Raw genomic sequence first — 24269 nt, 5'->3', positions numbered from 1 at the left:
GCTTTCTCCTCTCACTGTTCTTCTTCTCCACTCCTCCAGGTGGCACTGGCACCCCTCCCGCCATCTCCAGCCAGAAGGACCCTGTCAAGCCGCGCTCGCTGCGCTTCACCTGGTCCATGAAGACCACGTCGTCCATGGAGCCCACGGAGATGATGCGCGAGATCCGCAAGGTGCTCGACTCCAACAGCTGCGAGTACGAGCTGCGCGAGCGCTACATGCTGCTGTGCATGTCCGGGAAACCGGCGCACGACGACTTCGTCCAGTGGGAAATGGAGGTGTGCAAGCTGCCGCGACTCTCCCTCAACGGCGTGCGCTTCAAGCGGATCTCGGGCACGTCCATCGCCTTCAAGAACATTGCCTCAAAGATCGCCAACGAGCTCAAACTGTGAGCGCAGAGGAGCAGCGAAGAAGAGATGCAAGGGTGAAGGATGAGGGCGAGAGGAGTGATGATGCTGTAGGTTGGGTTAGGACGTAAGCTAAGGGGTGGGATCACTTTAAAAACGACACGATTGTTACGTCATGTCTGACGTCGGGCTGCCAGTTCTGAGACTAGAAAACTTTTTTTCCCTAGAAGTTTTGTTCCATAAGTTCCCCGAGGCGCTCGGATTAGAGAACCGGAGCCGAATTCCTCTGAGTTGTGAAGAACTTACAGGCCGGTCTTCTTCTTCTCCACCCCCTGTAGGGTGAGGGGTTTCTGTCACGTTCTACTTAGACGTTCCACTCTTCTGCATGTCCGATCTTCTTCTTCTCTGTTTTTTAGGAGGCACACTTTGACCACTCCTATCATTTCTTCCTGCTATTTATTCCGTTTTCTCTGCACGGTTCTGATGCCAGAACGGGACAGGGTGGGGTGGGGTGGGGTCAGGCAGGTGGATGGGAGATCAAAGCAAACAGAGGGATGCTGTGGGGGGGAATCTTTGCTCTGAATGATTGACAGAAAGTTCAGAATGGAACGTGGAGCCTTATTTTGCTGGAAAACTCAAAAGAAGTTTTGCTCTGATTCTCCTCCAAACCTGAGTGGACTAGAGCCTGAGCCAGAACACACACACAAACACACACACACAGATTTTGGATGGACAAACTCTGCTGTTAAAGATTAAAGGACACCCCCCCCCCCCCCCAAAAAAAAATCTAATCCATCCACCTTCCCCCTGCCCTCACACACTCTTCGCTGTCTCTTCCTCCGCCTTCAGACTGAAGTCAGCACAAGCACATCCATCTTTTCACCTTTTCACTCCCTTTCTCCCCCCATTATGTTTTTTTTTTAATCTTTCACACAGTCACGTCCGAGGAGGTCAGTTGATCCTGCGGGCTGCAGCTTTGTAAGTCCGTACTTTTAGTTCTGTTTTGTTTTTTTTAAACTGAATTTCTTTATTGGCTTTTAAAGAGTTGTGCACTGGAAAAAGATCAGCATCTTATTAGAGGGGAGGACTGATGATGGAATTTTTCTTTTCATTTTAAAGTTGCCTTTCTTTTGAAGAATCAAATCTGGGCGTTTGTTTTCGTTGCCATTTGTCAGCACATAAACGCTCAGATGATTTCTGGTTTCCTATGGGTTTTTTTTTTTTTGGTACCTCTTGGTTGGCATCGCGCCTTCATATCCAGAATGTCAACCCAGTACCGACGCATTTCTACGCCCCCCGCCCCAGCTTGGTGTTCCCAAAGAGCAGACACACAAGTCGTGGTTGTTGGTATGTGTGCGAGACTGTGTTGTAAGAGATCACTGGAAAAACTAAAAAGCAACAAAAACGATTAAGGACGACATTGACGAAGAATGGTGAATTATTTTCTTCTACTTTTGATTTGATAATATATTTTTGTGTCGTCGAGTTTGTACAGATTTGGGGCGCAGTGAAGGCTCACTGTCAGATCGCATCATCGCTGCCTTTTTTTTGTTTTTTTTGTCTCCTCCCCTCCCAAAGTATAAGCGCACCTTCAACACACGGACAAACCCAGCCCCCCTCCTCCCCTCCGGTGCAGGACATGTCGATGTATTTAATGATGTTGATGGTGGTGGTGTTGACGACTACTGCTCGTTCGTTTTTGGCCTTCTTTTATTTTATTTTATTTTAATTCTTTTTTTTATATAAAGGACTCGTTGGTCCAGAGTAGTTTGGAGCAGAGAGGAAAAAGGAAGAAAAAAAAAAAAGCAGGAAAGACTTCTCAGAGCACACGTTCACTCTCGAAACCACAAGCAGAAGAAGTCACTTCCTTTAACTCGTTTTCTCGTCGCGTTTGATGCTCCAGTTTTGTCAATGCAGAAAAAGAAACCACACACACAGAGACACACACACACACACGGACAGACGCAGGGGTCGGAGTAAGGCTGGTGCCCGTCAGCTGGTTGTACCTAACTGAACACTTTTCTTTCTTTCTCTCACAATGACACACTGTCGTTTTATTTTTTTATTTTAATTTTATTGTTTTAGTTCTTTCAGTTTTTAATACATCAGATTTTCCTTTTAAACCGTTGATCATTGTATTAAGGTGCTGGGTATTGGATTCTAATTATTCTGGCTGTTGCTGTTATATTATCTCTTTCAGGGTTGATTTTATTTGACATTATTTCGTTTTACATTGCTGTAATTTACATTGATTTAAATGTGTTTTGAGCGAACTGTAACTGTAGTGGTGGGTTTTTTGGGGGGTTGGGAGGGGGTGATCAACTCCTGAAAAATGTATTATTTGTTTTGTTTTTTTGTTTCTTTTCTTTTTTTGTGCAAAGACAAAATGATGAAAAATTACAATGATAGTAATAAAAACAATGATATAATGATAGCCTGACTCTGAAAATCCATTATATGAGCAGCAGTTGAGGTTTAGTTTAGTAGCCGCTGTGAGTCTTTGTCGCATCACCTGAGCAGATGGAGTCGATGTTTGTGTTCAAACTTGGGCAAGTGGATGTTGTACAGGAGTGAGACGTGTCTTCCCCCCCCCCTTTTTTTTTTTTTTCTTTCGGCTCTTTCCAACGTGACTGAATCTTGGTTTTCATTATGATTTTATCAAAGCTTTGAAGTTAAAGTTTGCATATTTATCAGAATATGCTTTGATTTCTTTCTCATTCTGCAGAAAGAGTCACAGAGGTCAAGCTCAGCAGGCTGGTGTCTGCAGCCCCGCATGTGATTAATGCAGGTGATCCAACCTGTTAGAACTAAACAAAGGGTTTTGATGATTTGGCATTACGAAGTCATGAAACTCCCCTGCAGCACTTTGGCCACTTTATTACATACACCTTGCACGTACCAGTTTGGATGTCCTTTTGCTTTCAGAGCTGCCTCAATTCTTCGTGGCACACTCCATATTCCAGTGATTAGATGGCAGACTTTCTGCACTTTTGTCTTGATGGGATTCTCCAATTGCACCACATCCAAAAGGGGTGAGAAAACTGTGGTAAAAAGGATGGGCATAGTTGGCAACCACACTCAGGTAGCCTCTTGATCCTAAGGGGCCCAAAATGTGCCAAGGGAACGTCCCGTGCACCATGACACCACCAGGAGGGTGGGAGGGATCCATGCGTTCATGTTGTTCATGCTAAATTCAGACCTAAACATCTGAACGTTGAAGCAGAAATCAAAACTCAGACTAGGAAGCATTTTCCAGTTTTTGGTGAGCTCAGAGTTGTCCTCAGTTTCCTGCTTTTAGTTGACAGGAGTGGCACTCAAGTGTGGTCTTCTGCTGCTGTATCCCATCTGGTTTGATGTGTACATTCAGAGATGCTCTTCTGCACACCTTGGTCATAACAAGTGGTTTTGAGTTACTGTTACCTGCACGTCTTGTGGATCATTCCAAGCCCCTATCGTAAATCCCAGTAGAGCAGTATTTTTTTTGTAACACTCAGACCGTCCCGTCTGGAAGCAAAAGCATGCCACATTCAAAGTTACTTAAATCACCTTCCTTCACCATTCTGTTTGAACTTCAGCAGGACTTCTTGAACGCACTGACTTGCGTTAACAAAGTCATTTTATTCGTATTGAACTATCTATGACAGAAAATATAGCTTAGCTGGAGAAATGTCTTCAAAAACCGACATCATGAAGAATTTGGTCATTTGTTTATTCAAAAGAAAAAACGCCTCAAACACAGTTCAGTTTCCACAATGTAAACACCTTGGTACATACAGTACACACAAGCAGGGTTTTTTGGAGGAACAAACAAAACAGGTGAAAAAGGCAAAACTTCTATTAAAGCCAAACGTAGCGATGCAGTTTCCGTTCCTCCTCAGTGCCGCGTTCAACTGAACGCTGAAGGCCTCTGCTAACAAAAGTAGGTGATTTGAGGCTACGCTTGGGGCAACACTTCACAGTTTAAGGAAGCTTGACCACTGACCTCAGATCTGCATAAAAAGGCAGCGATGCAGACAGCTGGACAAGAGTAGTCTAAGACTAGCAACAGAAATAAACAACAAAGGTCATCCAGACAGATGCTTCAATCATCTGCATTTATTCATCAGGTTGTGCCATACCATCACTTTTGGAAGCACTAGCCATGAACAGAAAACTGCACTGTTGCACAACTCAGAAGCACTCAGTTTATTGGATAAATGAATCAAGTGGTTGATGTCTTCCAGAGCTCCTTTGACCTCTGCGCCAGGACAGCACAGGACTCGAGGCTGCCTTATCTGGACTTGGGGGAACACAAAGTCATCACCTCTTTGTAAAGTCACAACTTGCTCTATTTTGGGTTTAAATGACTGGTTTGGCATTTTGACGAGTGCAGAGAGATACCACTCTGAAGTGGTAATCGAGGCTGCCGCTCGAAGACCGCGAGAGCACAAACGAGTGTTTCCAAAAATGTCAAACGCTTCCTGTGTAAGAAACAATGCAACCATGTAAAATGTCAGACTCCTCTCTGACGCTCCGTGCCTAACTCTGCGTTTAAAGCAACAATACACTTTGGCAGGCGCAGATGTCAAAGATCAAACATCACTTATTTAGAGAATATTAACACCATTATTGAAACATCAGACTGATGTTTAGAGCTGCACTGCAGATGTTGGATTGATCACTTCAAATATTCCTCCAAAGTAACAAGATTTGAACACTGAGCCAATGAACAGCTCCAGAAACGTGAGACTGAGCATGTTAACAGGCTCTTTTTCTCCTTTACGCTCAGTAATCAAAGTACACCATCTAATCTACTTACAGTAACTAACTGCCTACCTCAGGCACACCTTTAAAACTCTAGTTGAACCAAAAAAAAAACAAAACCAAAACACCACTCCAGTTAATACTAGCAATACATGGCTATGAGGGAAGATTTCGCCCAACGCAGAACGAAAAGAATCAACAATTCAAAACCAAAATAAAAAATTCAGCTTTGTTCACAAAGCTTTTGCAAAAGTACCTCTGCTCCCCTTTGAGGGTCTAAATCTGAAAGAAGAAAAACAAAATGCTGCGTGTGACGTAGACGCCCTCTCAGGAGCAGCACGTCTGGCTCAGCTGTGGGCCACTCTTCCTCTTTCCCTCATTTATTCCTTTTCTTTCTCCTGATGGTTGTGTGGATGACTAGACCGATGCAACTACAGCATATAGATATACATAGTGTTCATCCACAGTCCTCCAGATGTTCAAGAGTTGCCATGGAGACGTGCAGGTGGATTTGCACTCTTGTGGTTGTGGCTTTCTTTAACGGCTTCATGATCCAGTGTCTCTTCTGTGTGTTGTGTGCAGGTAGTGTTTGGAGTTCCTAGCTCTGTGTGTGTGTTAGAGGACTGTGTTGGAGGTAGGTGTTTGTCAGTACAGTAAAGGAGCTTCACGTCACTAATGACGATTGATGTCACACTGGGGACCTGAGCGTGTCATTTGATGATGTGGTCATGTAATGGTCCCAGGGTGAAGGAAGAGAAGCTTTGTGTTTGTGTGTTTTATGTGTGCGCGTGTCTGTGTCTACTCCTACTGCTGCATGTCTATCAGTGTGAGTTGGGCTGCTCCACTTTAAGCCCGACCAGTGATGGAGGCATCTGAACTGCAGCGGAGGAAGAGGACGAGGTGGGAGGAGAACCCCTGAGACTCCCGGAGGAGGTGGTGGTGGCGGTCACTGCGGGCCGGATGAGCGGAGGTGGGGGGTGGTTGTGGGGAGCTCTGTTCTGAAGCGGGCGCGTCTGAAGAGGAGGCGGCTGACGGAGGAGGCTCGGGGGTGCTGAAGGAGGAGCTGGACGCAGCAGCGGGGGAGGCTGGGAGAAAGAGGACGGGGCGTGAGCGGAGGAGGGGGGAGAGGAGCTGCCTGTGGCGTCTGAGGGGGGGTCCTCCATTTTGACCTGAAGGGGGAGGAAAGAGACAGATGGAGGAGCGTCAGGAGGTGTAAACAAGATGTAGAGAGGAACAAAAGCAGTGGGCAGATAAAAACTTTACGTTTTGCGATCGGATGCTGCGTTTCGTTTCTTCTACTTTTGGCTCTGTGTGCTGTCACCGAGTAAGCAAATATAGTGTCTGTGAGCACAGAGGCCCCGCCCACCTGCTGTTCAAATCTTGTTTGCAAGGGTGGGACAGAGGGGCTACACCGACACCCAGTGTGAGATACATAGGGATGAGTTTGAACTGTGAATCACTCAACGTTGCATTACGAGGTCTGTCTGTTTTAAATCTGTCAGTGAGACACAGGACAGGGTTGGTGGAGATGGCAAAGCTCCCAGTCCTACTACTTCCAGATATTACTGAAGCTACATGTTGCTTTAACATGCTGTTGCATGTCCTACACTCAGTCATGTGCTCTCCTGCAACACACGTATTAATCCACAGCTGAAAGTAGTTCCATCAAACTAATAATTATTTACAGAGATACAAATCTGTTTACAGCCTTTGTCGTGTGTTTAATCCTTTATTAAAAAGCAGAAGGTGCAATTAAGATAGAACAGAGGTGTACAGATTCATGTGCAGCACTCACATGCTGACGGCTTTATATTAAATACAAATAATATTCTTACAACCTGCTTCGGTTTCATGTAAAACTTCTCTTAAACAGATTTCACGTGACAACAAAATCAAACTCTTACAGGCACCTCTTGGGTATTAACTGTCCTCACCTCCTCCTCTTCTACGCCGCCATCCGTAGCCGTTGCCATCTCCTCACCACTCCTCCTGGGGTCTCTCTGGTCTCGGCTGGTGGCCACTTGCTCCGCCGCCCACTCCCTTAGCACTTCGTCTAGGTTGAAGCGGCGCCGGTAGCTCACGAAGAACGAGCTCACCTGAGCAAGCCGGGGAGAGATGGAGAGTTGGTGAGGAAGAGAATGAGGACAAAGTGATGCCGATCTCAAGGACACAGAGGCGGACGTTAGAGGGGAGAAGACAAATGAAAGCAGGGATGATGGAGATTACAGAGATCCTATAGGGGAAACCGTTAGGCGGAGGATAAAAGGGAAAATGGAAAAGAGATGAAAAGCTGATAGGCAGCTCGCTCAAGTGCACTGCTGGGTGAGGTCAGAATAAGACGAGAGGTGGTCTTCACACACTTTCAACATGTGAGAAAGAGGAAGCTCACCTGAGCCGGAGTCTTAGTCCCGATCACTTCAGCGATGGCGGTGAAGTCTTTACCATAACGCCGGATAGCTGGAAAAGAGAAGTCGGGTTAATGTCCTGCCTGTACCAAGCAGCATATATCAATCAAACGCAACAGAGTCAGCTAGCTTCCTCTCGCTCAGTGAGGGGTGTGTGGCAGAGGATGTGAGAGGAGGGACAGGAAGAGTCACGTATGGTGAGCATGTTTACAGTTAACCTCCATCTGAGCTCAGCTGGCTCAGTGCACCTGCTCTTTTCCCGCCCTGACCTGCTTCACTGCGCACTTTCAGGGTTTTTGTTTTGTTTTTTCTGTTGGAGCAGCTGTACTACATGGAGGTACAGGCTTTGCTCAAAGGCACACGGGCTGCAGCTGCTAATTTTACCTTCCACTTTTGTGGCTGATACGCTCCTAACAACTTCAGCCTTTTCTCACTAATTCTGATTTTCTCTCCTCGTGCTCGCTTTTAAAGCTGAAATAATGCACACGTACATGAACAGACCTGAGGTTTACGGCGCTTTCCAGTCCAACTGCACTCTGTAGCTCCATCGTGTCATGAAAAACTGAAACAAACAGGGCTCTCCCCCTATAGACTGTATACTGGTGATGGGAGTTAAACGTCAGAACTGAGTAGATTAGAAGTGCCTTAAATTCATTCTGTCTAATGACCAGCAGGGGGACTCATCTATGGGCAAAAAAGGCAGAGGTATACTGGGAAACAGTCCCTGGTTCCCTTGCGCTTTGACCTCAGTGAGCACTTTCTTAATGAGTTTCTGAGCTCAAATGCTCGTTTCATACCAAATAAAATGACATTAATTTTGTAAGTTATGGTCTCCATCAAGGACAAAACTATAGATTAATTAGGACAACCATTCCCAAAGTCAAGAGTGGTGCAGCCCAGTTAAAAACCAGAAATTCCCACTAGGCCCACCCAATCCTAAATCTTCATGCTAATCAAAATACAAAACAGAAGTGAAGCATTTCCTAAGAAATTTGATCCAAAATCAAACAGTGCAGGCGGTTGGCTATACATGGCTAATATTATTATATTACATGCAAAGTGTTGAGGTCAATGTGTGAGCCTCCTGTTACTGGGACAAAGACTTCAACACAAGGGTAGAGTAATGAGTAATATCACAACCCAACTACCTCCTAATACCACTAATTTCAAATTGAATTTCTGTTATGACTGCGATCCACCAGGGGGCCTCGGCCCTCACTTTGGGAATGAGCTAATGATAAGTTTTTGTAAGTGCTTCACTCACAGTCAGATCACCCCATACTCATGTCTGTCTTCAAAAGAACTAATATAATGAGGGCAAATACACCCGGAGGCTTCACAATAGGACTTTGTCTCTTTTCATGTCAAAATAAAAAAAAATAAACATCTCTTTTAGGGGAAAATTAAGCTTTCTAAACATTACCATCCCTGAGGACAAAAACTCCCACCAGCATCAGCCCACTGCAAAATATCCAAACGTAGCTCCTGGAGAAGTAATCGAGGAGCTTGTACCGTACCAACACATGAGTACAGGCAGCTCCTGTGTGTGCAGAATATCAATATGAATGTCTAATAAGACATCTGGCTGTGAATGGGAGGCAGGTAGAGGAGAGCTGACAACAAGAGGTGCCTCTTGGAGGGGGAGGAAGAGGAAGCTACAGCCTTTACTCACCCTGCACTGCAAGGAGCTGCTCCTCTGTGGACCAACGAGAGTTCATCTTAGGGGCAGGCTAGGAGAGAAAGAACTAGAGATTAGAATAAGAGGTAGGTAGGTGGTAGGAAACAAGGGGGGGGGGGAGAGGGAGGAAGATGGCATTAAGAGAGCAATGAGCAGGTTAAGACTAGAGTCAGTCCCACGAGGGGTGAAATACTGTCTGGAGGGAGTTGAGGAAGGGCAGCGTGAATAGATGAGCAAAGGAACAAACTGGAGCGAGATCAAGGGAGGAGAAAATTGAATACAGGCAAGAAATGAGGCAGTAAATAAGGGATATGGAAAGGAGGGAAAGGGCATAGAGAGGGGAGTTTCAAGACTTACGTCTGTAGGTCTGGAGCCATCAACACCTTCAGCTAGGCTCTGCTTAAAACTGCTGTTGTTCTGTTTGATAGACTGGACCTGAGACAGGAGGGACAGTGAGGTAGGGTTATTTTTTAGCTGGTAGCACCGAGTGGTAGTTTTCGCAGCTAAAATCTGCTTTGAGAACATTCATGTGCATTTACTCTTTGCATTTATAATCTGATGACCAAAGACATTACATCCACACTGAAAACCCTGGCACCTGTCTCTTGAGTGAAACCAGCTGTGTGTCCAGCTGGCGAATGGTTAGAACTCCAGCATCGTGAGAGGCCGACAGAGACATGATGTCCGCCTGCTCCAGGTGCATGCCTTTGGGTGGCCTGCGGCGGGCTCTGAGCGGGTGGTGTCTGTACTGAGCTCCGATGTTCTCCTTCTTCACTGGACCGGAGCGGCTGGGCGTGGCTTTGTCAGAGCTGGTGCTGCTCGCGTTCTGTTTTGCCGCCTGTGTGCACATCGAATCGCAAATATCATTCAAGTGTCAAGGCAGCTCGGTCCTCACCTCACAGAAGTTGTTTCTCTGAATGTGCACACACACTTTCTCACCTCTTTCTTGGCATCAATTTCAAAATCACTGTCACTGGCCTGCTCTCCTTCTTCAATCTCATCATTACTGCAAGACAAAAAACATAAATAAATTACACAAAGCACACCAGTGTTTAAACTTTGTGCTGTTTTATTGTTGAAATTTCATCAAACACACGTCTGAAATGCTCTAAAATGTCAGCTGAAAAGACAAGAAATAATATCAGCCTGTCTTATTTATATTCATGAGCCTAGTTTCCCAGGATGCCACGCTCACTGAGTGTCATTTAACAAAAAAGTTCTCCAAATGTCAGATCTCAGGTGAGCAGTTGTTTCTCCACGATTGGTGACGGCATCTCAAACCTGTCATCTTTCTCTCTCTTGTTGATCAGCCTCCTGGCCTGTCGGTCCATGACTGATGTCCTGGTTCTGGTCTTCTTCCAGCTGTAGTAGTACTTTACCAGGCTGGAGATCAGCTTGTCTGGAAGCTACAAACACAAAAAAAAGAAAATTTACTTTTCATCACTTGGTTTAAATATTTAGGATGGTAAGTGCATGTGTGTCTCTCTCAGGCACGCACCATCTGCTGGATGCGGTGGAAGCTCTTGCCGTGGAAGCTGAAGGCCTGCTCGAACAGCACTTTATCTTCAACTGTCCACTCATCTGGGAAGGGGGTGAAGTTTGCCAGGTCAGCCAGCGAGCGCTCCACGTCGTGTTTGTGCCATAATAACATCCCCAGAGCCTGATGGAGCCAAAAGTCAGGAAACCAGGAAAAGTTTAGGTCAGAAGACAGAAATATAAACATCTGAGCTTTTGTTTCTGATGCACTGCCCTTACCTGCTCCATGTTGTATCCGTGTTTCTCCTTAGCCATGAGGATGTACTCGTCCACTGGAAGAAGACAGAAACACCCAGAAAAACTGTTAAAATAATACATAATAATCTAAAGATGGTGAAGGAGAATGAAGAGAAGACTAAAAAAATTAATAGGGGGGGTTGCACAATAACAGAAAACAGAGAGATGAAGAGGAAAAGGGTAAAAGGGAGAACATAAGTGCACAGGAAGAGACAGTCGAGAGTTTTAATTGCCACCCTCCAGTCAGCGTATATCCATTAAACTGAAGGTCAAGTTTTTTAGCTCGCACACATGAATCAAGGTAAGGCAGGTGTGTGGAGCTTACACATAGCATCAGAGAGCTGGCTGTTGGGACACCAGACCAACATGCTCCTCTGGTCCTTCTCACTGTAGCGGGCTGGGCTGTCTGAAAATGGAAACAAATAACACAAAGCGAACACTTAAATCCACACTTTGAGGTTATACATATTTGTCAGTCCCTCTTTTACTCGTTCATGTCACCTCCATGTCCCTCCTATCCACCACTTAAGCTCTCTCAATCCCCAGCATCTCTCTTTTCTTATCCATCTATCCATCTTTGCATGTTTCCATCTGGCTAAAGCTGCCTCTTCATCAGCTGAACTCTTTGGGAAGTCAACATTTGTGCACTCAGTAAAACAGATTATGCTGTTTTGCCTGCTTGTCCCCTTCTTTGGTACAAGCTGTTGAAGCATGCTGCCGCTCCTCCATAAAGGTTATGACGACTGTTTTCTCAGCATCAAAACATTTTTCATCTACTCAAGCAAAGCAACAGGGCTCTTTCATGGAGGACACTTAATGTTTTTGAACCTTTTGATTTTGCATTCAATAACACTAAAACGCTGACAAATAAGCGTCACTCTGACGTCTGCATTACTGGACAAAGATGAAAACAGCTCCTCGTTTTCCCCTCCAGCCTTCTTTTCATTTTCCTGTTTTTTGTTCTATTGCAAAATGACTCTTTTTGACCTTCATCCTCTACTAATCTGCATTCATCCGTAGTCTCCTCCACACTTCTCTTCAACCTCTGTGTCTCCTTCCAACAGGAGACACAGAGGTTATTCCCTCCCTCTCTCTCTCTTTATCGTCAATTTTAATGCCCTCTGTCGTCTCCTTTTGTTGTGCTTTTCTCCCTCCCAGCTTACCTGGTTTGAACTCTGGGATCTGAGCCTGGTAGTCTCCTCCCACTCTGATCATGCTGTCTGCAGAGACAAGCGTACATAAGTTTATATTTCAAGAGCTGCAATGCCGGGCAAAAACATTTGTGTAACACACCAGAAAAGGGTCCAAGTTGCAAAACTAAACAAAGTGGATCACACCACAGTAACAAGTGAGGTGTTAAGAGAAAAATAAAATTAATAAAATAGTCATATTGGAGGAGTTTAGATATCTCGGGGTCTTGTTCACGACTGAGGGGAGTATGAGATTGACACATGAATCTGGGCCACAAGTGTAATGATGCAGACTGCACCGGTCCTTTGTGGTGAAGAGAAGACCTGAACATAAATGCAAACCTCTTGATTTACTGGCCAATCTACGTCGCTACTCCCACCTATGGTCACGAGCTCTGGGTATTGACCAAAAGAATGAGATCACAGATGCAAACGGTGGAAATGAGCTTTATGTAAAGGATGGCTGGGCTCTCCCTTACAGGAGGAGCTCAGTCATTGGAGAGTGCTTCAGGTATCTCACAAGGATGCCTCCTGGTCAAGGTGTCTAACATCACGCAGTCGTCACTAAAACTTCAAACTAGCATCTGTAACTATAAATTAATTCAGAACGCGTTTACTGAGGAATCTGAACTTCTCTTTTCGCATAAACGTCCATACAACCAGGTGTCTTTTTGGCATAGAAGTGTCACCCCCCCTTCAGGGCAGTAGAAAGAATTCATTCAGGCATTTTTGTATTTGTTTCATTTTTTAGACACACAGGCTAAATCTAACTTTTAAATATAGTCTTAATGTTCAAAACAAACCAATTTGTTTTTAAATGCATCTATTGTTTATTTTATTATGTATTAATCTATTGGTACATAATAAGGTCAGCTACATATTTTCTAATTACCCATTAAAACAAAACTGTACTACATTTGTAAAAATACAGTAAAAAACAAGTGGGGGAAAACACTGGTATATGAAGAAAACATTTAAATAAAGAAAAACTTCCATGTACAACTTCCATTAATAAATAAATAAAAACAATAAATAAGATAATTCAGAAATGCTATTTAACATTTTGATATTGTTCACCACCCGACGAAGACGAGCAGGTAGAGCATCGATGGATGGCAGACATCAGATAATTACTGCTGCGGTAAAGCTAGCAGGAAACCAGGAAGCTGGAGAATGTGGAAAGCGAGGAGTGAAGAGAGACTGTGAGAAATGCAGGGAAGCAAACCTGAAGGAGGAAGAGACAGATTACAGGTTCCTCTGGGACAGAGGACAGGAAGGGAGGAGAAGGGGATGATAGAAACATGAGCAGATGGGTGAAATGAATGGAGCCAGAAGGAGCATGATAAAGAAGGATGCTTGATAGAAGGAACAGAAGAGGGAAGAAAGGTAACAGAGAGGATAACTAGTTGTGTAAAACTGCCATTTCTTATCTTAAAATAGGCTTCTCAAAGATCAACAGGAAGTCAGTGGGTGAAGGAGAGAATGGAGGAAGGAGAGACGTATGTGGGCAGAGGACAAGGATGAAGAGAGGGGATGACAGAGAGCACTGCAGCAATGCAATGCATGCAACAGGAACAGCTGGCAGGAAAATGCCTGCAAGTATCAGATGTAGGTACACTTTGTAATGCTCCATGTTAGAACGTTTACTGTGATATCTGATAAATCAAACACTATAACGAAAAGTGTGTACGTGTGTACCGTGAGCATGCTCTTCATCGCTGCTCTCCTCCTCAGAGTGTGGCTGGCTATTCCCGTTGGTTACGGTTTTGGCTCTGCTCCTGGACAGGACCCCAGCCCCCGAGCGCTCCATCACTGAGGGCATGACTGCACACACACAGACACACACACACATAACATGTCACTAGTTAAAAATGCACCATTCATCAACATTTCTGCCCTAAGCGATTCAATCTCCTATTAAACTATGAGTTATGCCTTGTCTCATTAGTGCACTGGCTGCTATTTGTTTCCACTTGCAACCCTATAAAAACCAACTCACGCTTGTAAAGTAAAATGGGCCCTTATGTTGCTACCTTGGAGGGAATCCCATTATCTACCTGGAGCTGAGTTTATTTTCCAAAAAACAGCTTTCTATACAAGAACTCATTCAAGACCTCAACTACTTATGATTAAATCTCTAAATGCAAGTTTTCGGCTCAGGTTCTGACTTATCAAGAGCAAATCCTGACTAAATCAACAGGAACAACTTCATCTTCAACAAAAGAGCCAGACTGATTAACCGGAGTCTTCCTTTGTCGCTCCAGCTGATTAAAGATGTCTTCTTGTCTGGGTGGAGCAATACCCACAAACAAACAGAACAGAGGCCTATTTTACCCATTGTTTACAGTTCAAGTGACATGTCAACATCCCATTTTTTCCCAAATGAACATCTGTTATCTCACCGCAGTCGCTCTGTAAGAGCCATCAAGGACACGACACTGAGCTCTGGACCAAAATCTGACAATTTTTTTATGACACTCAAATAAATAACAATATTAAAGATAAATAATAATAAGTAATTGATCAAATCATTTTGATTACAGTTAACATAATCAAGTATTTCTCAGCTAAAAGTTTAACAAGTCACGTTTTTAGAGCCATTTACAAAACAAATCCTTTTAGAAAGTCCGCTGTAAAACTCTGCCAAATCAAACATCCAGAGCTACCTGCTGTGTCAACACCTTGTGACAAAGAAGAAGCTGAAAGTAGCTTTCTTTAATCCAACAAATAATGATTAGATGAGTGAGTAATTAACTAGATGTGGTGCTACCTTTGTGTCTATGTAGAAAAAAAAGAAAAAGAAAAAAGGGTGAACCAAATTTTAGTTCAATACTGGCACAAAATACTGATATCAATACTGATCCTTTATTTGTTAGGCTGATAATAGCTGGTACCAATATTTTACATATTTGTTTATTTTTTTGTAACTTTTATGCATCTTACTTTTGTTACAAGGATGCAAATAGACATTTAAAAAACTGATTTGACACAACAAGTAAATATTATCCACCGAGATGCAAATTTTACTTTCCAATATACTATCAGTCAACAAGGCTGCTGTTGGCTCATACCAGTACACCACCCATCTGCTGGTGCAGAAAGGCGCTGGTTGCTCCAGTGCAAGTAATCACACATAAAGAGAAATCCATTACATGAGCCCCTCCAACAGCAAAGGCAAAGCAAAGGTAAAACCTGTTCAGTGGGGATCTACCTCAACATCAGTAAACAAAGAATATAATCGCTGATGAGAAGAAACAACTACAAACAAATAAATAAATAAGACCCTCCTCTAAGAGACGAAGTGTGATCCACAGCCATTGCTATACTATTACATGACATTTGTCGTCTTCTCGATGTCTCTACATCTCTGGGCCAATGAAATATTGCAGAAAGTAGCCTATCTAAACTCCTCCTTCCTCCTCAAGCGCAAACGATAAGAGCCCCTAAAACAATGACTGGCGACACCGGGACACCACGGGTCCCAGTGCAAACGCACGTTAAAAGGCGCGTGCTTTCATTCACCATCTCACCCCCAACTTCACTTGTCAACTTGAACCGCGGCCAGAACAAAGCATGGACTCAAAGTTGGGTGACCGATGTAGTACTGTACCCCCGCATACACATCACCACCACCGCACAACATACTGAGCCAGTCAAGCCTCTGCGGGGAAACGAGTCGCAACCCTCACGATCCTCGCGATTAAAAAACATACACACCAAACTCCGAGCAGACAATACAAGTGTCTGAAGCTCTCTGGTGGTCTTTGTCTATCGCTGTTCCCGGTGGCCTCCGAAACTACAGCTGCTGCCCCCCGTCCGGCTTGACTGGAAACATCGCCACCTTCAACACATCCCTTCGTCTTTGTCGATATACTCAAGTTTACTTATTTACAAGAGAACTGGCTGCGTGAGACCGCCCCGCTTCACTTTCAGCGAGTTTCGTGGTGGAAGGGGGTGGGGGGAGTGTTGTGGTAGCCTCAATCACTGGCAGATTTATCAACCGTTTCAAGAACGAGAGCTATAACTACAACATATTAACTGATAACCTCGACAGGGACGGGATACTCGTAGTAATACGTGATACTCAACTAGGCGATTACATGCAGGTTTTCCTGTTCTACAGCCTTTTCTCTCATATGACCAGATTTTTAAACTTTTCCTCACTTTAAACACAATATTCGGTCATCAGATATGCTTTGCGCTATAGTGAACAATACCACGAGCAATTTGATCGTTTAGTTTTGGGTAATATGTCTAAAATCTATTTAGGTTCTTCACCGCAATTTTTAAGTGGGTAGTCTGATGATGAACACTTTTTGACTCACAGTGGTAAAAGGAAAAACAATAGTACTCCTACAGTGACTAGACAGGTGCTCGTGGCTCGCAAGAGTCAGCACAGGGTGACCTTAAAGCGGGGGGACATTACATGTTAAAGTTAACATTGTAATAGGCGGACTGTGTTTTATAAGCTGTTAAATCCTGAGATCCCACCACTAAAAAGAAAATAAAAAGAGATGACGGACTCGCACCGGGTGTTTCTCAAATTTGAGTCACGTTTACTAGCTTTAAAAAATCAATATTTTTAACAGCTTCATTGTACAGTCATCTGTACGCTGTGTCTCACTTTGAAGTCCTTTTGTTTTCCCCACGCGTACGCTGCTGTTACTACCAACGCTACTGTCTGCTGCTGCCCTGGAGTAAAAAAAAAAAAAACTCGCTCTTTATGTCATAATTGCCCAACTTGCCGGTATGTTTAGGGTCCTTAAACTAAAAATAGTAGCAATTTCCAAGGTCCAAGTCATTCCAAAAGGCTGGAAACTAGAAAATATATATACGACATCTCTCCTCATCACCAAAGTGCAATTTAAGTCTAGCCTAGTTGGTCGCTGGGATGCTAACGTTAGCTAGTTAGCTTGCGGCTAGTACCCTCGCGTTACATTAGTAACGCCAGTAGTTAGAAGTGGAGATAATAGTCACACTGTACCTGTGTTTCGTTTCTCACCGCTTCCCCGCAGCCAAAACTTCTCCGAGCCTCTGTCCGCAGCTTGCAGTCCCCTCCGAAGCGCTCAAAGGCAATTAGTGTGTCTAAAAAGCCTGAACTCTAGCCTAATTGATGAGCACAGTCACACTACAATGAGGAGAACTGCACGGATAGATGGAAGCTGTGAGTGTGTGAGTGTGTGTGTGCGCCGGGAGACGGACAACACCCGGAGAAAAGTGAGGTGGACATCCGCTTGGATGCGTTCGCCTCTCCCAAGCTTAGGAGCCGTTTGGATTGACAAGAAGTAGTCCCTTAACTATTAACTTTATCTCAGTCTTGGTTTTGGATTTTACCTTATGTGCCATGTGTGTGAATCGACTTTTAAGAGTGCTCACGTCAGTGCGTGATACTTAAAATCTTTGTCCTACAAATATTTTGCCTTATAAATATGCCTGCCTGATAATTCACGTCTTGATCGTTAATTGTCTTTAAATGGAAGAGAAACGTGTAGGTATTTCATTTTGTAAAACAATAGGTGTTAGAGAGTTTTAATCCGCTATCTATCAAAATCCCATAAATTAGGGACTACTTGTCAGTGTGTCGGCGGAGGGATTTAATGCATCTCTGTACTGAGGCAGGCTGTCCAGACTTGCTTGGTGGAGAAAAGGGCAGGAGCGGAGCACAATTGAAACGAGTGTTCGTGCGTGTGCGCGCGCGAGTACGTCAGTATGCGAACGTGTCTTCAGGCGCGTGCGTTACTTTGTGCATAAACTGACAGTGACTCAGATGAATAGCCTCAGTGTGCTCGTTTTTATTTATTTATTTAAAACAGAACAGTTCAAAGAGTTGCGACCTGGATGTGTTTGTGTGCACGAGCCTGTGCGCGTGTGAGTTCACAGGTGGATGAGTGTGTGTGTGAGCAGAATGGGGGATGTTTCAGTGTTAGCTTTAGCAGGAGCTCTCTCACCTGATGCTGGGAATAAACCCACTAACCTTCGCAGTAACACTCTCCCAGAAGCCACTGCTCTCGTCACCAGTGCCTGCTGCTGACATGTAACAGCCTGTTACAAACTCCTACAGCTCTTCTTTCTTTCTCTGTGGTATCACCACTTCCTCCTCCTCCTCTTCATCCTCTCACTTCTCACCTTATCTCCTCACTGCTACTCTCTCTCTCTTTTTCCATCTCCTTGTTTTTGCTCCTGTTTCTTCTTCACTACTTTACCCCCTTTCTCTCCTGCCTTCCTTCCTTCCTCCCCTCTCCCTCTTCCTTCCTAAATATCTGCCCTAATTCTCCTTCTCCTCCCCCCTCATCTCTTGTCTTCTCTCTGTGCCCCCTCCCTGTTTTTTCTCCTCCTTCCTCTCCCTTCCTCTCCCCCTTCCTCTCTCCATTTCCTCCCCTCTTCTGCTCTTCCACATCCTCCTCACCCCTTTACCTTCCAGTAATGACTCTTTTCCTGTCTTTCTCCCTTCCCCTCCTTCCTTCTCTTCAACCTCCTCCTTGCCCTCTTCCTCTCCCCTGTGTCTCCCTCTCATGTCGCTTGCAGTTTTCAACTCTGTGTGTGCGTACGTGCAAATTCTTCCCCTCCCCCATCAGTTTCGCTTCGCTCTTTTCTAACCCCCCCTCCCCTCCCCTGCTCCTCTTCTTCCTCCCTCCCTCTTCTTCCTCCCTCTCCAGTCTCATTTACACCCTTTCCACCTCCTCTACCCTCCTTTCCTCTCCCCTGGTGTCTCCCTTCCCTCCTTTCCTCTCATTAGTCAGTGTCCATAACTCACCCCTCCACTCCACTGTCTCTCCTCGTGCTCAGTCCTCCAGTCCCTAACACATCTTCACTAATGAACAACTGCTATATTTCTCCCCTCAGCCCTTCTCCCCTTACCCGTCCTCCCCCTTTTCTCTCTGTCCTTTCCTCTCCTCATCCTCAGTCCTCCCCTCCACTTGTCACTCCATCTCCCCCCACCACCTTCCCTCCTCTTCGCGCTCGGTTTCTCTTCGATCTCTCAGAGCCGAGTGTACCTCCTACTCTCTTTTTTAGCTCACTCTTTCTTCCACCTCCTCCCCCCCCCACCCCCACCCCACACACAGACACACACCCAAGCTCTCCACTTGTCTCATTTCTCCTTCTAGCCCGTCTATCTGTCAGTCTGTGTGCTCTTCTCTCTTCCATTGAGGCAAAACGTGTCTCCCCTACTATCTCCCCAAGTCTTCAGTCCCCCTCCTCCCCCTGACTCCCATCCCTCCATCTATCCCTCCTTTGACTCCCCCGAGTCTCTCTGATCTCAAGAGATGCAAGGTGTAGAATCCGATGCGATAGAAAGGATTCTTCCTGCCGAGGTTGGTTGTAGCTGCCATTGTACTGGAGGACCACTGAATGTTTCTGCTCGTTTTAGTGCCACGGTGAAATGCGATGAGGCCTCATCGGTTTGCGACAGAAATGGATCAGGGTATGTAAATTCAAGCTGAGTAAACGTTTAAAAGGACAATAACATCACTGGAGTGTCTGCTGCACAGCTTGGCCTGCTGTATATCTGCAATGTCATCGTGTGCACAAGAAATTAGGAACTCTTGCATAATAGATATGCAGCCGTGTCTCAAGGCCTCATCACTTTTACCTTTTTTTCCCTGTAAAGCACTCTCTGCTCACAGATCAGGTGTTAATTTCCTGAGGCTCTGTACTCAGCATGTCGTGCTCAAACCCCCACAAGTAGGTTCCAGGCCTTAGTATAAACTGTAATACAACAAGATGAACTTAAAAAGACACACACAGAAGCACTAACACTGCCATCCATTATCAGCCATGTTAGGAGCATGACTGCACTCAGCAGATTTAGTGTCAGTATTGACTGATGCAAAACTCCAGTCTGATGCCGGTGGAAATTAGTCACCAAAGATAGTCAGGATCCCTGCTTTGGGGCATAATTTACTGAAAAACTGCACAAAAACACAACATTCAGTTTTTGAGACACCTTTCTTACGGTCAAAAGCGTTGTTAAGGTGGAAAAAATGGACTTAGCCTCCTTGGTTTATCAGCTTAACTCAGAGGTAGTTTATCCAGTACCAGTCACAAACTGTAGCTTAAGGCTAGAAAGCTGCAAAAGGGTGCAACTCATCCAAACCCTTAAATTCAGTTGTCCAAAATGTAAAAAATAACACACAAAAAGTGTCATGGCCAGCTTTTGACTCTTACGTGGCTCACACAGTTTAATAATATTAGCATGTTTAGAGAACAGAACGATCCAGCCACTGTTCATGCACTCTTAGAAGTTGAAGAGCCTCAGGCAATCTCTTAGGTTTGGGATAATATTGACTTTTTTCAACTAAAAAAAGAAAAAAAACACCCTAAAGTTTACCCAGTAACAGCTGGGATCTGGGATTGGTTGTGTTTTTGAGGTCTGGATTCTTGTTTAATACTGTTTGTATGTCCCTTTCTGCTTAACATCTGTTGTTGCTTTATTTGAGTTGGGTTTTTTATTACACTCTTTAGGATTTGACTTCCTGCTTGGGCTTTGTCAGTCTTGTGAGTCACTTCAGGTTTGTAATATTTTTACGTTTTGTTTTCTCCCTCGATTCTGTTATTCTATCCTCCCCAGGGTTTCTCTGAGTCATGTTTAGTCTGGGGTTTCTTGTTTGCATCTACTGTCTGTCTTTAGTTTCATGTTTTAGTTTGGTAACATCTTTTCTTTTATTCTCTGGTATTGAATTTTATTTCCAGATTGTCATATTATCTTGATTAGTTTCAACTTTGACTCTTTCCGTCTTATTTCCAAGCCCCAGTGTATTGTCTGTGTGTATTTACAGTCCTGTCCTTCCTCTTAGTCTTTTTCACATAGCATCGGTGTATCTTCCCAGGTGAATTTTCTTTTTCTGGCTTCTTATGAAGATTGTGCGTTTCTTTTGGTTCCTTTCTGGACTTTGCTTTTAGACAAATTAAAGTTTGCTTTTGAGTCTTTAGTTCATTTCAAACTTTACACCTTAGCTGTCCAGCACATTTTTTACTTAAAAGCTCTAGTACATATTGACACGTTTACTTCTACTTATTCAGCTTTGTAGCCTAAATTGCAGTGTAAAGCACTGGGTCAGTAAGCACTATTGCTAATAAATCTGTTGAATTATTAACTATAACGTCACCAAAGCTGATGCAACTCAAATCAAGCACAACAAATCCCTTTGAGTCACAGTAAGCCGGTGATGCCATTTCAGCATCTTTTGTTAAAAAATGGTGGCTGTCATTTAATAAAAAAAAATAGAGATACAGCCTAGGCGTGGTACAAGGGCCTCCAGGGCTCTGAAGAGGTACAGTTAGTGACTGTCAGGGCGCGACCCAGTATTTTGAGTTCATTTTGTGTGCCTGATTTCTTTTGATGTACTAGAGTAATGGTAAGTTCTAGTGTTATTATTAGCATGTCTTAATTAGGTTTTGTTTAGTTAAAGTTTCATCCATGCTCCCTTCTGTTGTTTTCTGTTTCCTGTGTAAGTCTCTTGTCCTCGATATATGATTTTTAGTTACGTCTGTGCCTCGTTCCCATTATCTGGTTCCATGTTCCTCTCCTTGTGTATCATTCCGTCTCCCCAGTCTGTTATACCTTTCATGTCTGTGTTTTCCATGTCATATTGTCAAGCTCGTGTCGTCACAGTTTTCATCTCATTATGTTTCCTGTTTTATTTTGACAGTCTCGTGTTTCCATGTTCAGTGTGTATAGTTTTGTTTCCCTTGTGTTAATTTGTATCAGCTATGTTCCTCATGTGTTTCCACTTCCCTCATTACCGTTCTGTGTATTTAAGTCCTGTCTTCCTTTGTTCAGTGTCAGGTTGTCTGTTGAGTTCTCGTCATGTTTCCAGGTTTTTTCATGTTCAAGTTTTTTATCATGTTCAAGGTTTTGTTCTTTGTCTTTTTTGTTTAGCATTTAGTTGTTCCCATAGTTCTGGTTAGTTTAGCCTCAGTGTGTATCTGCCTTTTGTTTTGTACCTTTTCCCAGCCACAATTAAACGGCTCGCCTTTTGTTAAATTATAACTTTGTTCCAAGTGTCTGCATTTGGGTCCTCCTCCGCCCTCCATATGGTCTGCCAGTGAAAAATGTGACAAGTGATGTTCAGCGGGTCGTCAGTAAAAGTTCTTTAAGGGATGATATAATCGGTAGCCACAGCAATCTTAGAAGCAATGTCACACTCTGAGGTCCTAACATTACTGAAAAAAATCTTAATTATCAGGGGGTTGTTTAAATAACAATGCTAATATGTAATAATCTTTTTTTTTTCTGGATAAACAGACATTGTTACCAGAGTTATGCTCTTATATAAAACTGAGTTTTGACAAGTGGTTATCAAAATTCTGTTTATTGGGTATCCAATCAAATGGCACTTCTTTACATTTTAGAGGTGTTGGATCCACATACACTCAGTGGGCATTTTATTAGGTGCACCTTGCTAGCACTGGGCTGGATCCTCTTTTGCCTTCAAAGCTGATCCAATAAGGTGCTTGAAACATTCCTGAGATTTTGCTCCATATTGACCTGACAGTATCGCACAGTTGCTGCAGATTTGTCAGCTGTGCATCCATAATGTGAATTTGTTGGTGACTAGTGACTTGTCATGTTCAAGAAACCAGTTTCGGATGATTTGATCTTTGTGATGCGGTGCGTTATCCTGCTGGAAGCAGCCATCAGAAGATGGTACATGGTGGTCATAAAGGGATGGGCATCTTCAGCAACAACGGCTGTGGTGTTTAAACAATGTTCAGTTTGTACTAAGGGCCCAAAAGTGTGCTAAGAACACATCCCTAACACCATTGCACCACCATAAGTCTGAACTATGATACAAGGCAGGCTGGACCCAGCCTTTCATGTCATTTTGTGCTAAATCTCATTGTTAGAGCAGAAATTGGGACTCATCAGACCAACACTGTTTTTCCTCTATTGTCCAATTTTAGTGTGAATTGTACCCTCATTATCCTGTTCGTAGCTAACAGGATTGACGTTAGGTGTGGTTTTCTGCTGCTATAATCAATCTGCTTCAAAGTTCGATGTGTTATGTGTTTAGAGATGCTCCTCTGCATGGCTTGGCTGCAGCGTGTGCCTATTTGAGTTACTGTTGCCTTCCTACCTGCTTGAAGGAGTCTGGCCAAAGAACTGCTGCTCGCTGGATATTTTCTGTTTTTTGGACCGTTCTCTGTAAACTCTACAGTATGTTGTGGGGGGAAATCCCAGCAGACCAGCTCTTTCTGAAATATTCAGATGATCTATCTGGCACCAACAACCATGCCACCTTCAAAGTCACTTAAAATCACCTTTCTCCCCCATCCTACAGCATATAGACATCTTGACGATGTCTATATGCCTGAACGCACTGAGGTGCTTCCACGTGACAGCTGATCAGACATTCGCATTAACAATCAATCGGTTGGAGAATAATAAAAACAAATCTGGTGAGAGTAGCCTGAAAATAAATAAAACATTAAATATTTCCAGTGAATAGAGATAGACGTGGGATTCTGGAGGCAGATATCAGATATTTCAGGTCAAATATGGATCCGGTGCAGCATTTTTAACAGTGAGACAGCCACGAACTGGATATCGAGTCTGTTTTTCAGTTCTACGCTGCAGCGCTCTCTGTGCTGAAAGAGGCCTCGTTCTCATCCACCATTCTCCTTCGGTCCTTTCCACACTGCATCTGTTGATTCCCTCTCTCATCCTCCTCCCCTCCGCTTCTCTGTGTCTCCCTGCTGCCTCATCTTTCACCTCTCTCCTCCTCCTCATCCTTTCTCTTCTATCTTCATTTACTTTGCTCTTCACCCTTTCAAGTTTGCTCTCATCTGTCCTTGTCTTAATATTCTTGGTTTGTGCCTGTCTATATATCTATGTATGTATGCACAGAGCATTACTGAGCTTCACAGTTGTGCGCGTGAACATTTATATCGGTATATGTGTGGGTGGTAGTGGGAGGGGGGGGGGGGGGCAGCTTGCTTTCTAGTATCCCCTCATATGCTGGTCTCTGTGCATATTTACAGACAAAAGAAAAGAAAATGTAGTCGAATAGTTTCTGTTCAGGTCCTGTTTATAATTCTGTGTTTCTGCCGTGGCTATGCATCCAAAAATAAAAGAAGACCTGCTTGTTACAGTGAGTATGGGGCCTCAGTAGGCTTCGTCGCGCCCCCTACTGAC

General features: G+C 44.0%; 2 protein-coding genes across 8 annotated transcripts in view; one reads left to right on the top strand and one right to left on the bottom strand.

Annotated features, from left to right (window-relative positions):
* mark2b (MAP/microtubule affinity-regulating kinase 2b) overlaps positions 1-2778 on the top strand; it is a 50046-nt gene extending 47268 nt beyond the window's left edge. For all 7 annotated transcript variants that reach the window (XM_035912842.2, XM_035912843.2, XM_035912845.2 and 4 more), the window contains one exon: positions 40-2778. In XM_035912842.2, the coding sequence (XP_035768735.1) occupies positions 40-389 (350 nt within the window). In that variant the 3' untranslated portion in view covers positions 390-2778. The remainder of the gene's footprint in view (positions 1-39) is intronic.
* A 1241-nt stretch (positions 2779-4019) lies between these two features.
* Positions 4020-17353, bottom strand: rcor2 (REST corepressor 2). Its single transcript, XM_087837669.1, has 14 exons — positions 17118-17353; positions 13832-13957; positions 12107-12163; positions 11269-11349; positions 10926-10978; positions 10669-10830; positions 10452-10576; positions 10110-10176; positions 9769-10008; positions 9528-9605; positions 9165-9222; positions 7477-7544; positions 7022-7183; positions 4020-6256 (listed from the first exon to the last, which is right to left on the bottom strand). The coding sequence occupies exons 2-14, from the start codon at positions 13953-13955 to the stop codon at positions 5909-5911; spliced, it is 1623 nt and encodes a 540-aa protein (XP_087693795.1). The 5' UTR covers positions 13956-13957; positions 17118-17353; the 3' UTR covers positions 4020-5908.
* Positions 17354-24269: the final 6916 nt, after the last annotated feature.

The sequence above is a fragment of the Neolamprologus brichardi genome, chromosome 3 (genome assembly GCF_056152115.1).
Source record: "Neolamprologus brichardi isolate AB-2024 chromosome 3, ASM5615211v1, whole genome shotgun sequence".
NCBI lineage: Eukaryota > Metazoa > Chordata > Actinopteri > Cichliformes > Cichlidae > Neolamprologus > Neolamprologus brichardi.
The sequence above is the reverse complement of the archived record's forward strand: the minus strand, read 5'-3'. Positions and strand labels throughout refer to the sequence as shown.

Bases quoted from the DNA above. Each gene is read 5' to 3' on its own strand.
- rcor2 (XM_087837669.1), bottom strand. From the start codon at position 13,955: ATGCCCTCAGTGATGGAGCGCTCGGGGGCTGGGGTCCTGTCCAGGAGC. The intron at 10,831-10,925 runs GTAAGGGCAGTG...TGGCTCCATCAG, and splicing joins ACGGATACAACATGGAGCAG to GCTCTGGGGATGTTATTATG. The intron at 10,177-10,451 runs GTTTGAGATGCC...TTTGTCTTGCAG, and splicing joins AAGAGAGAGAAAGATGACAG to TAATGATGAGATTGAAGAAG.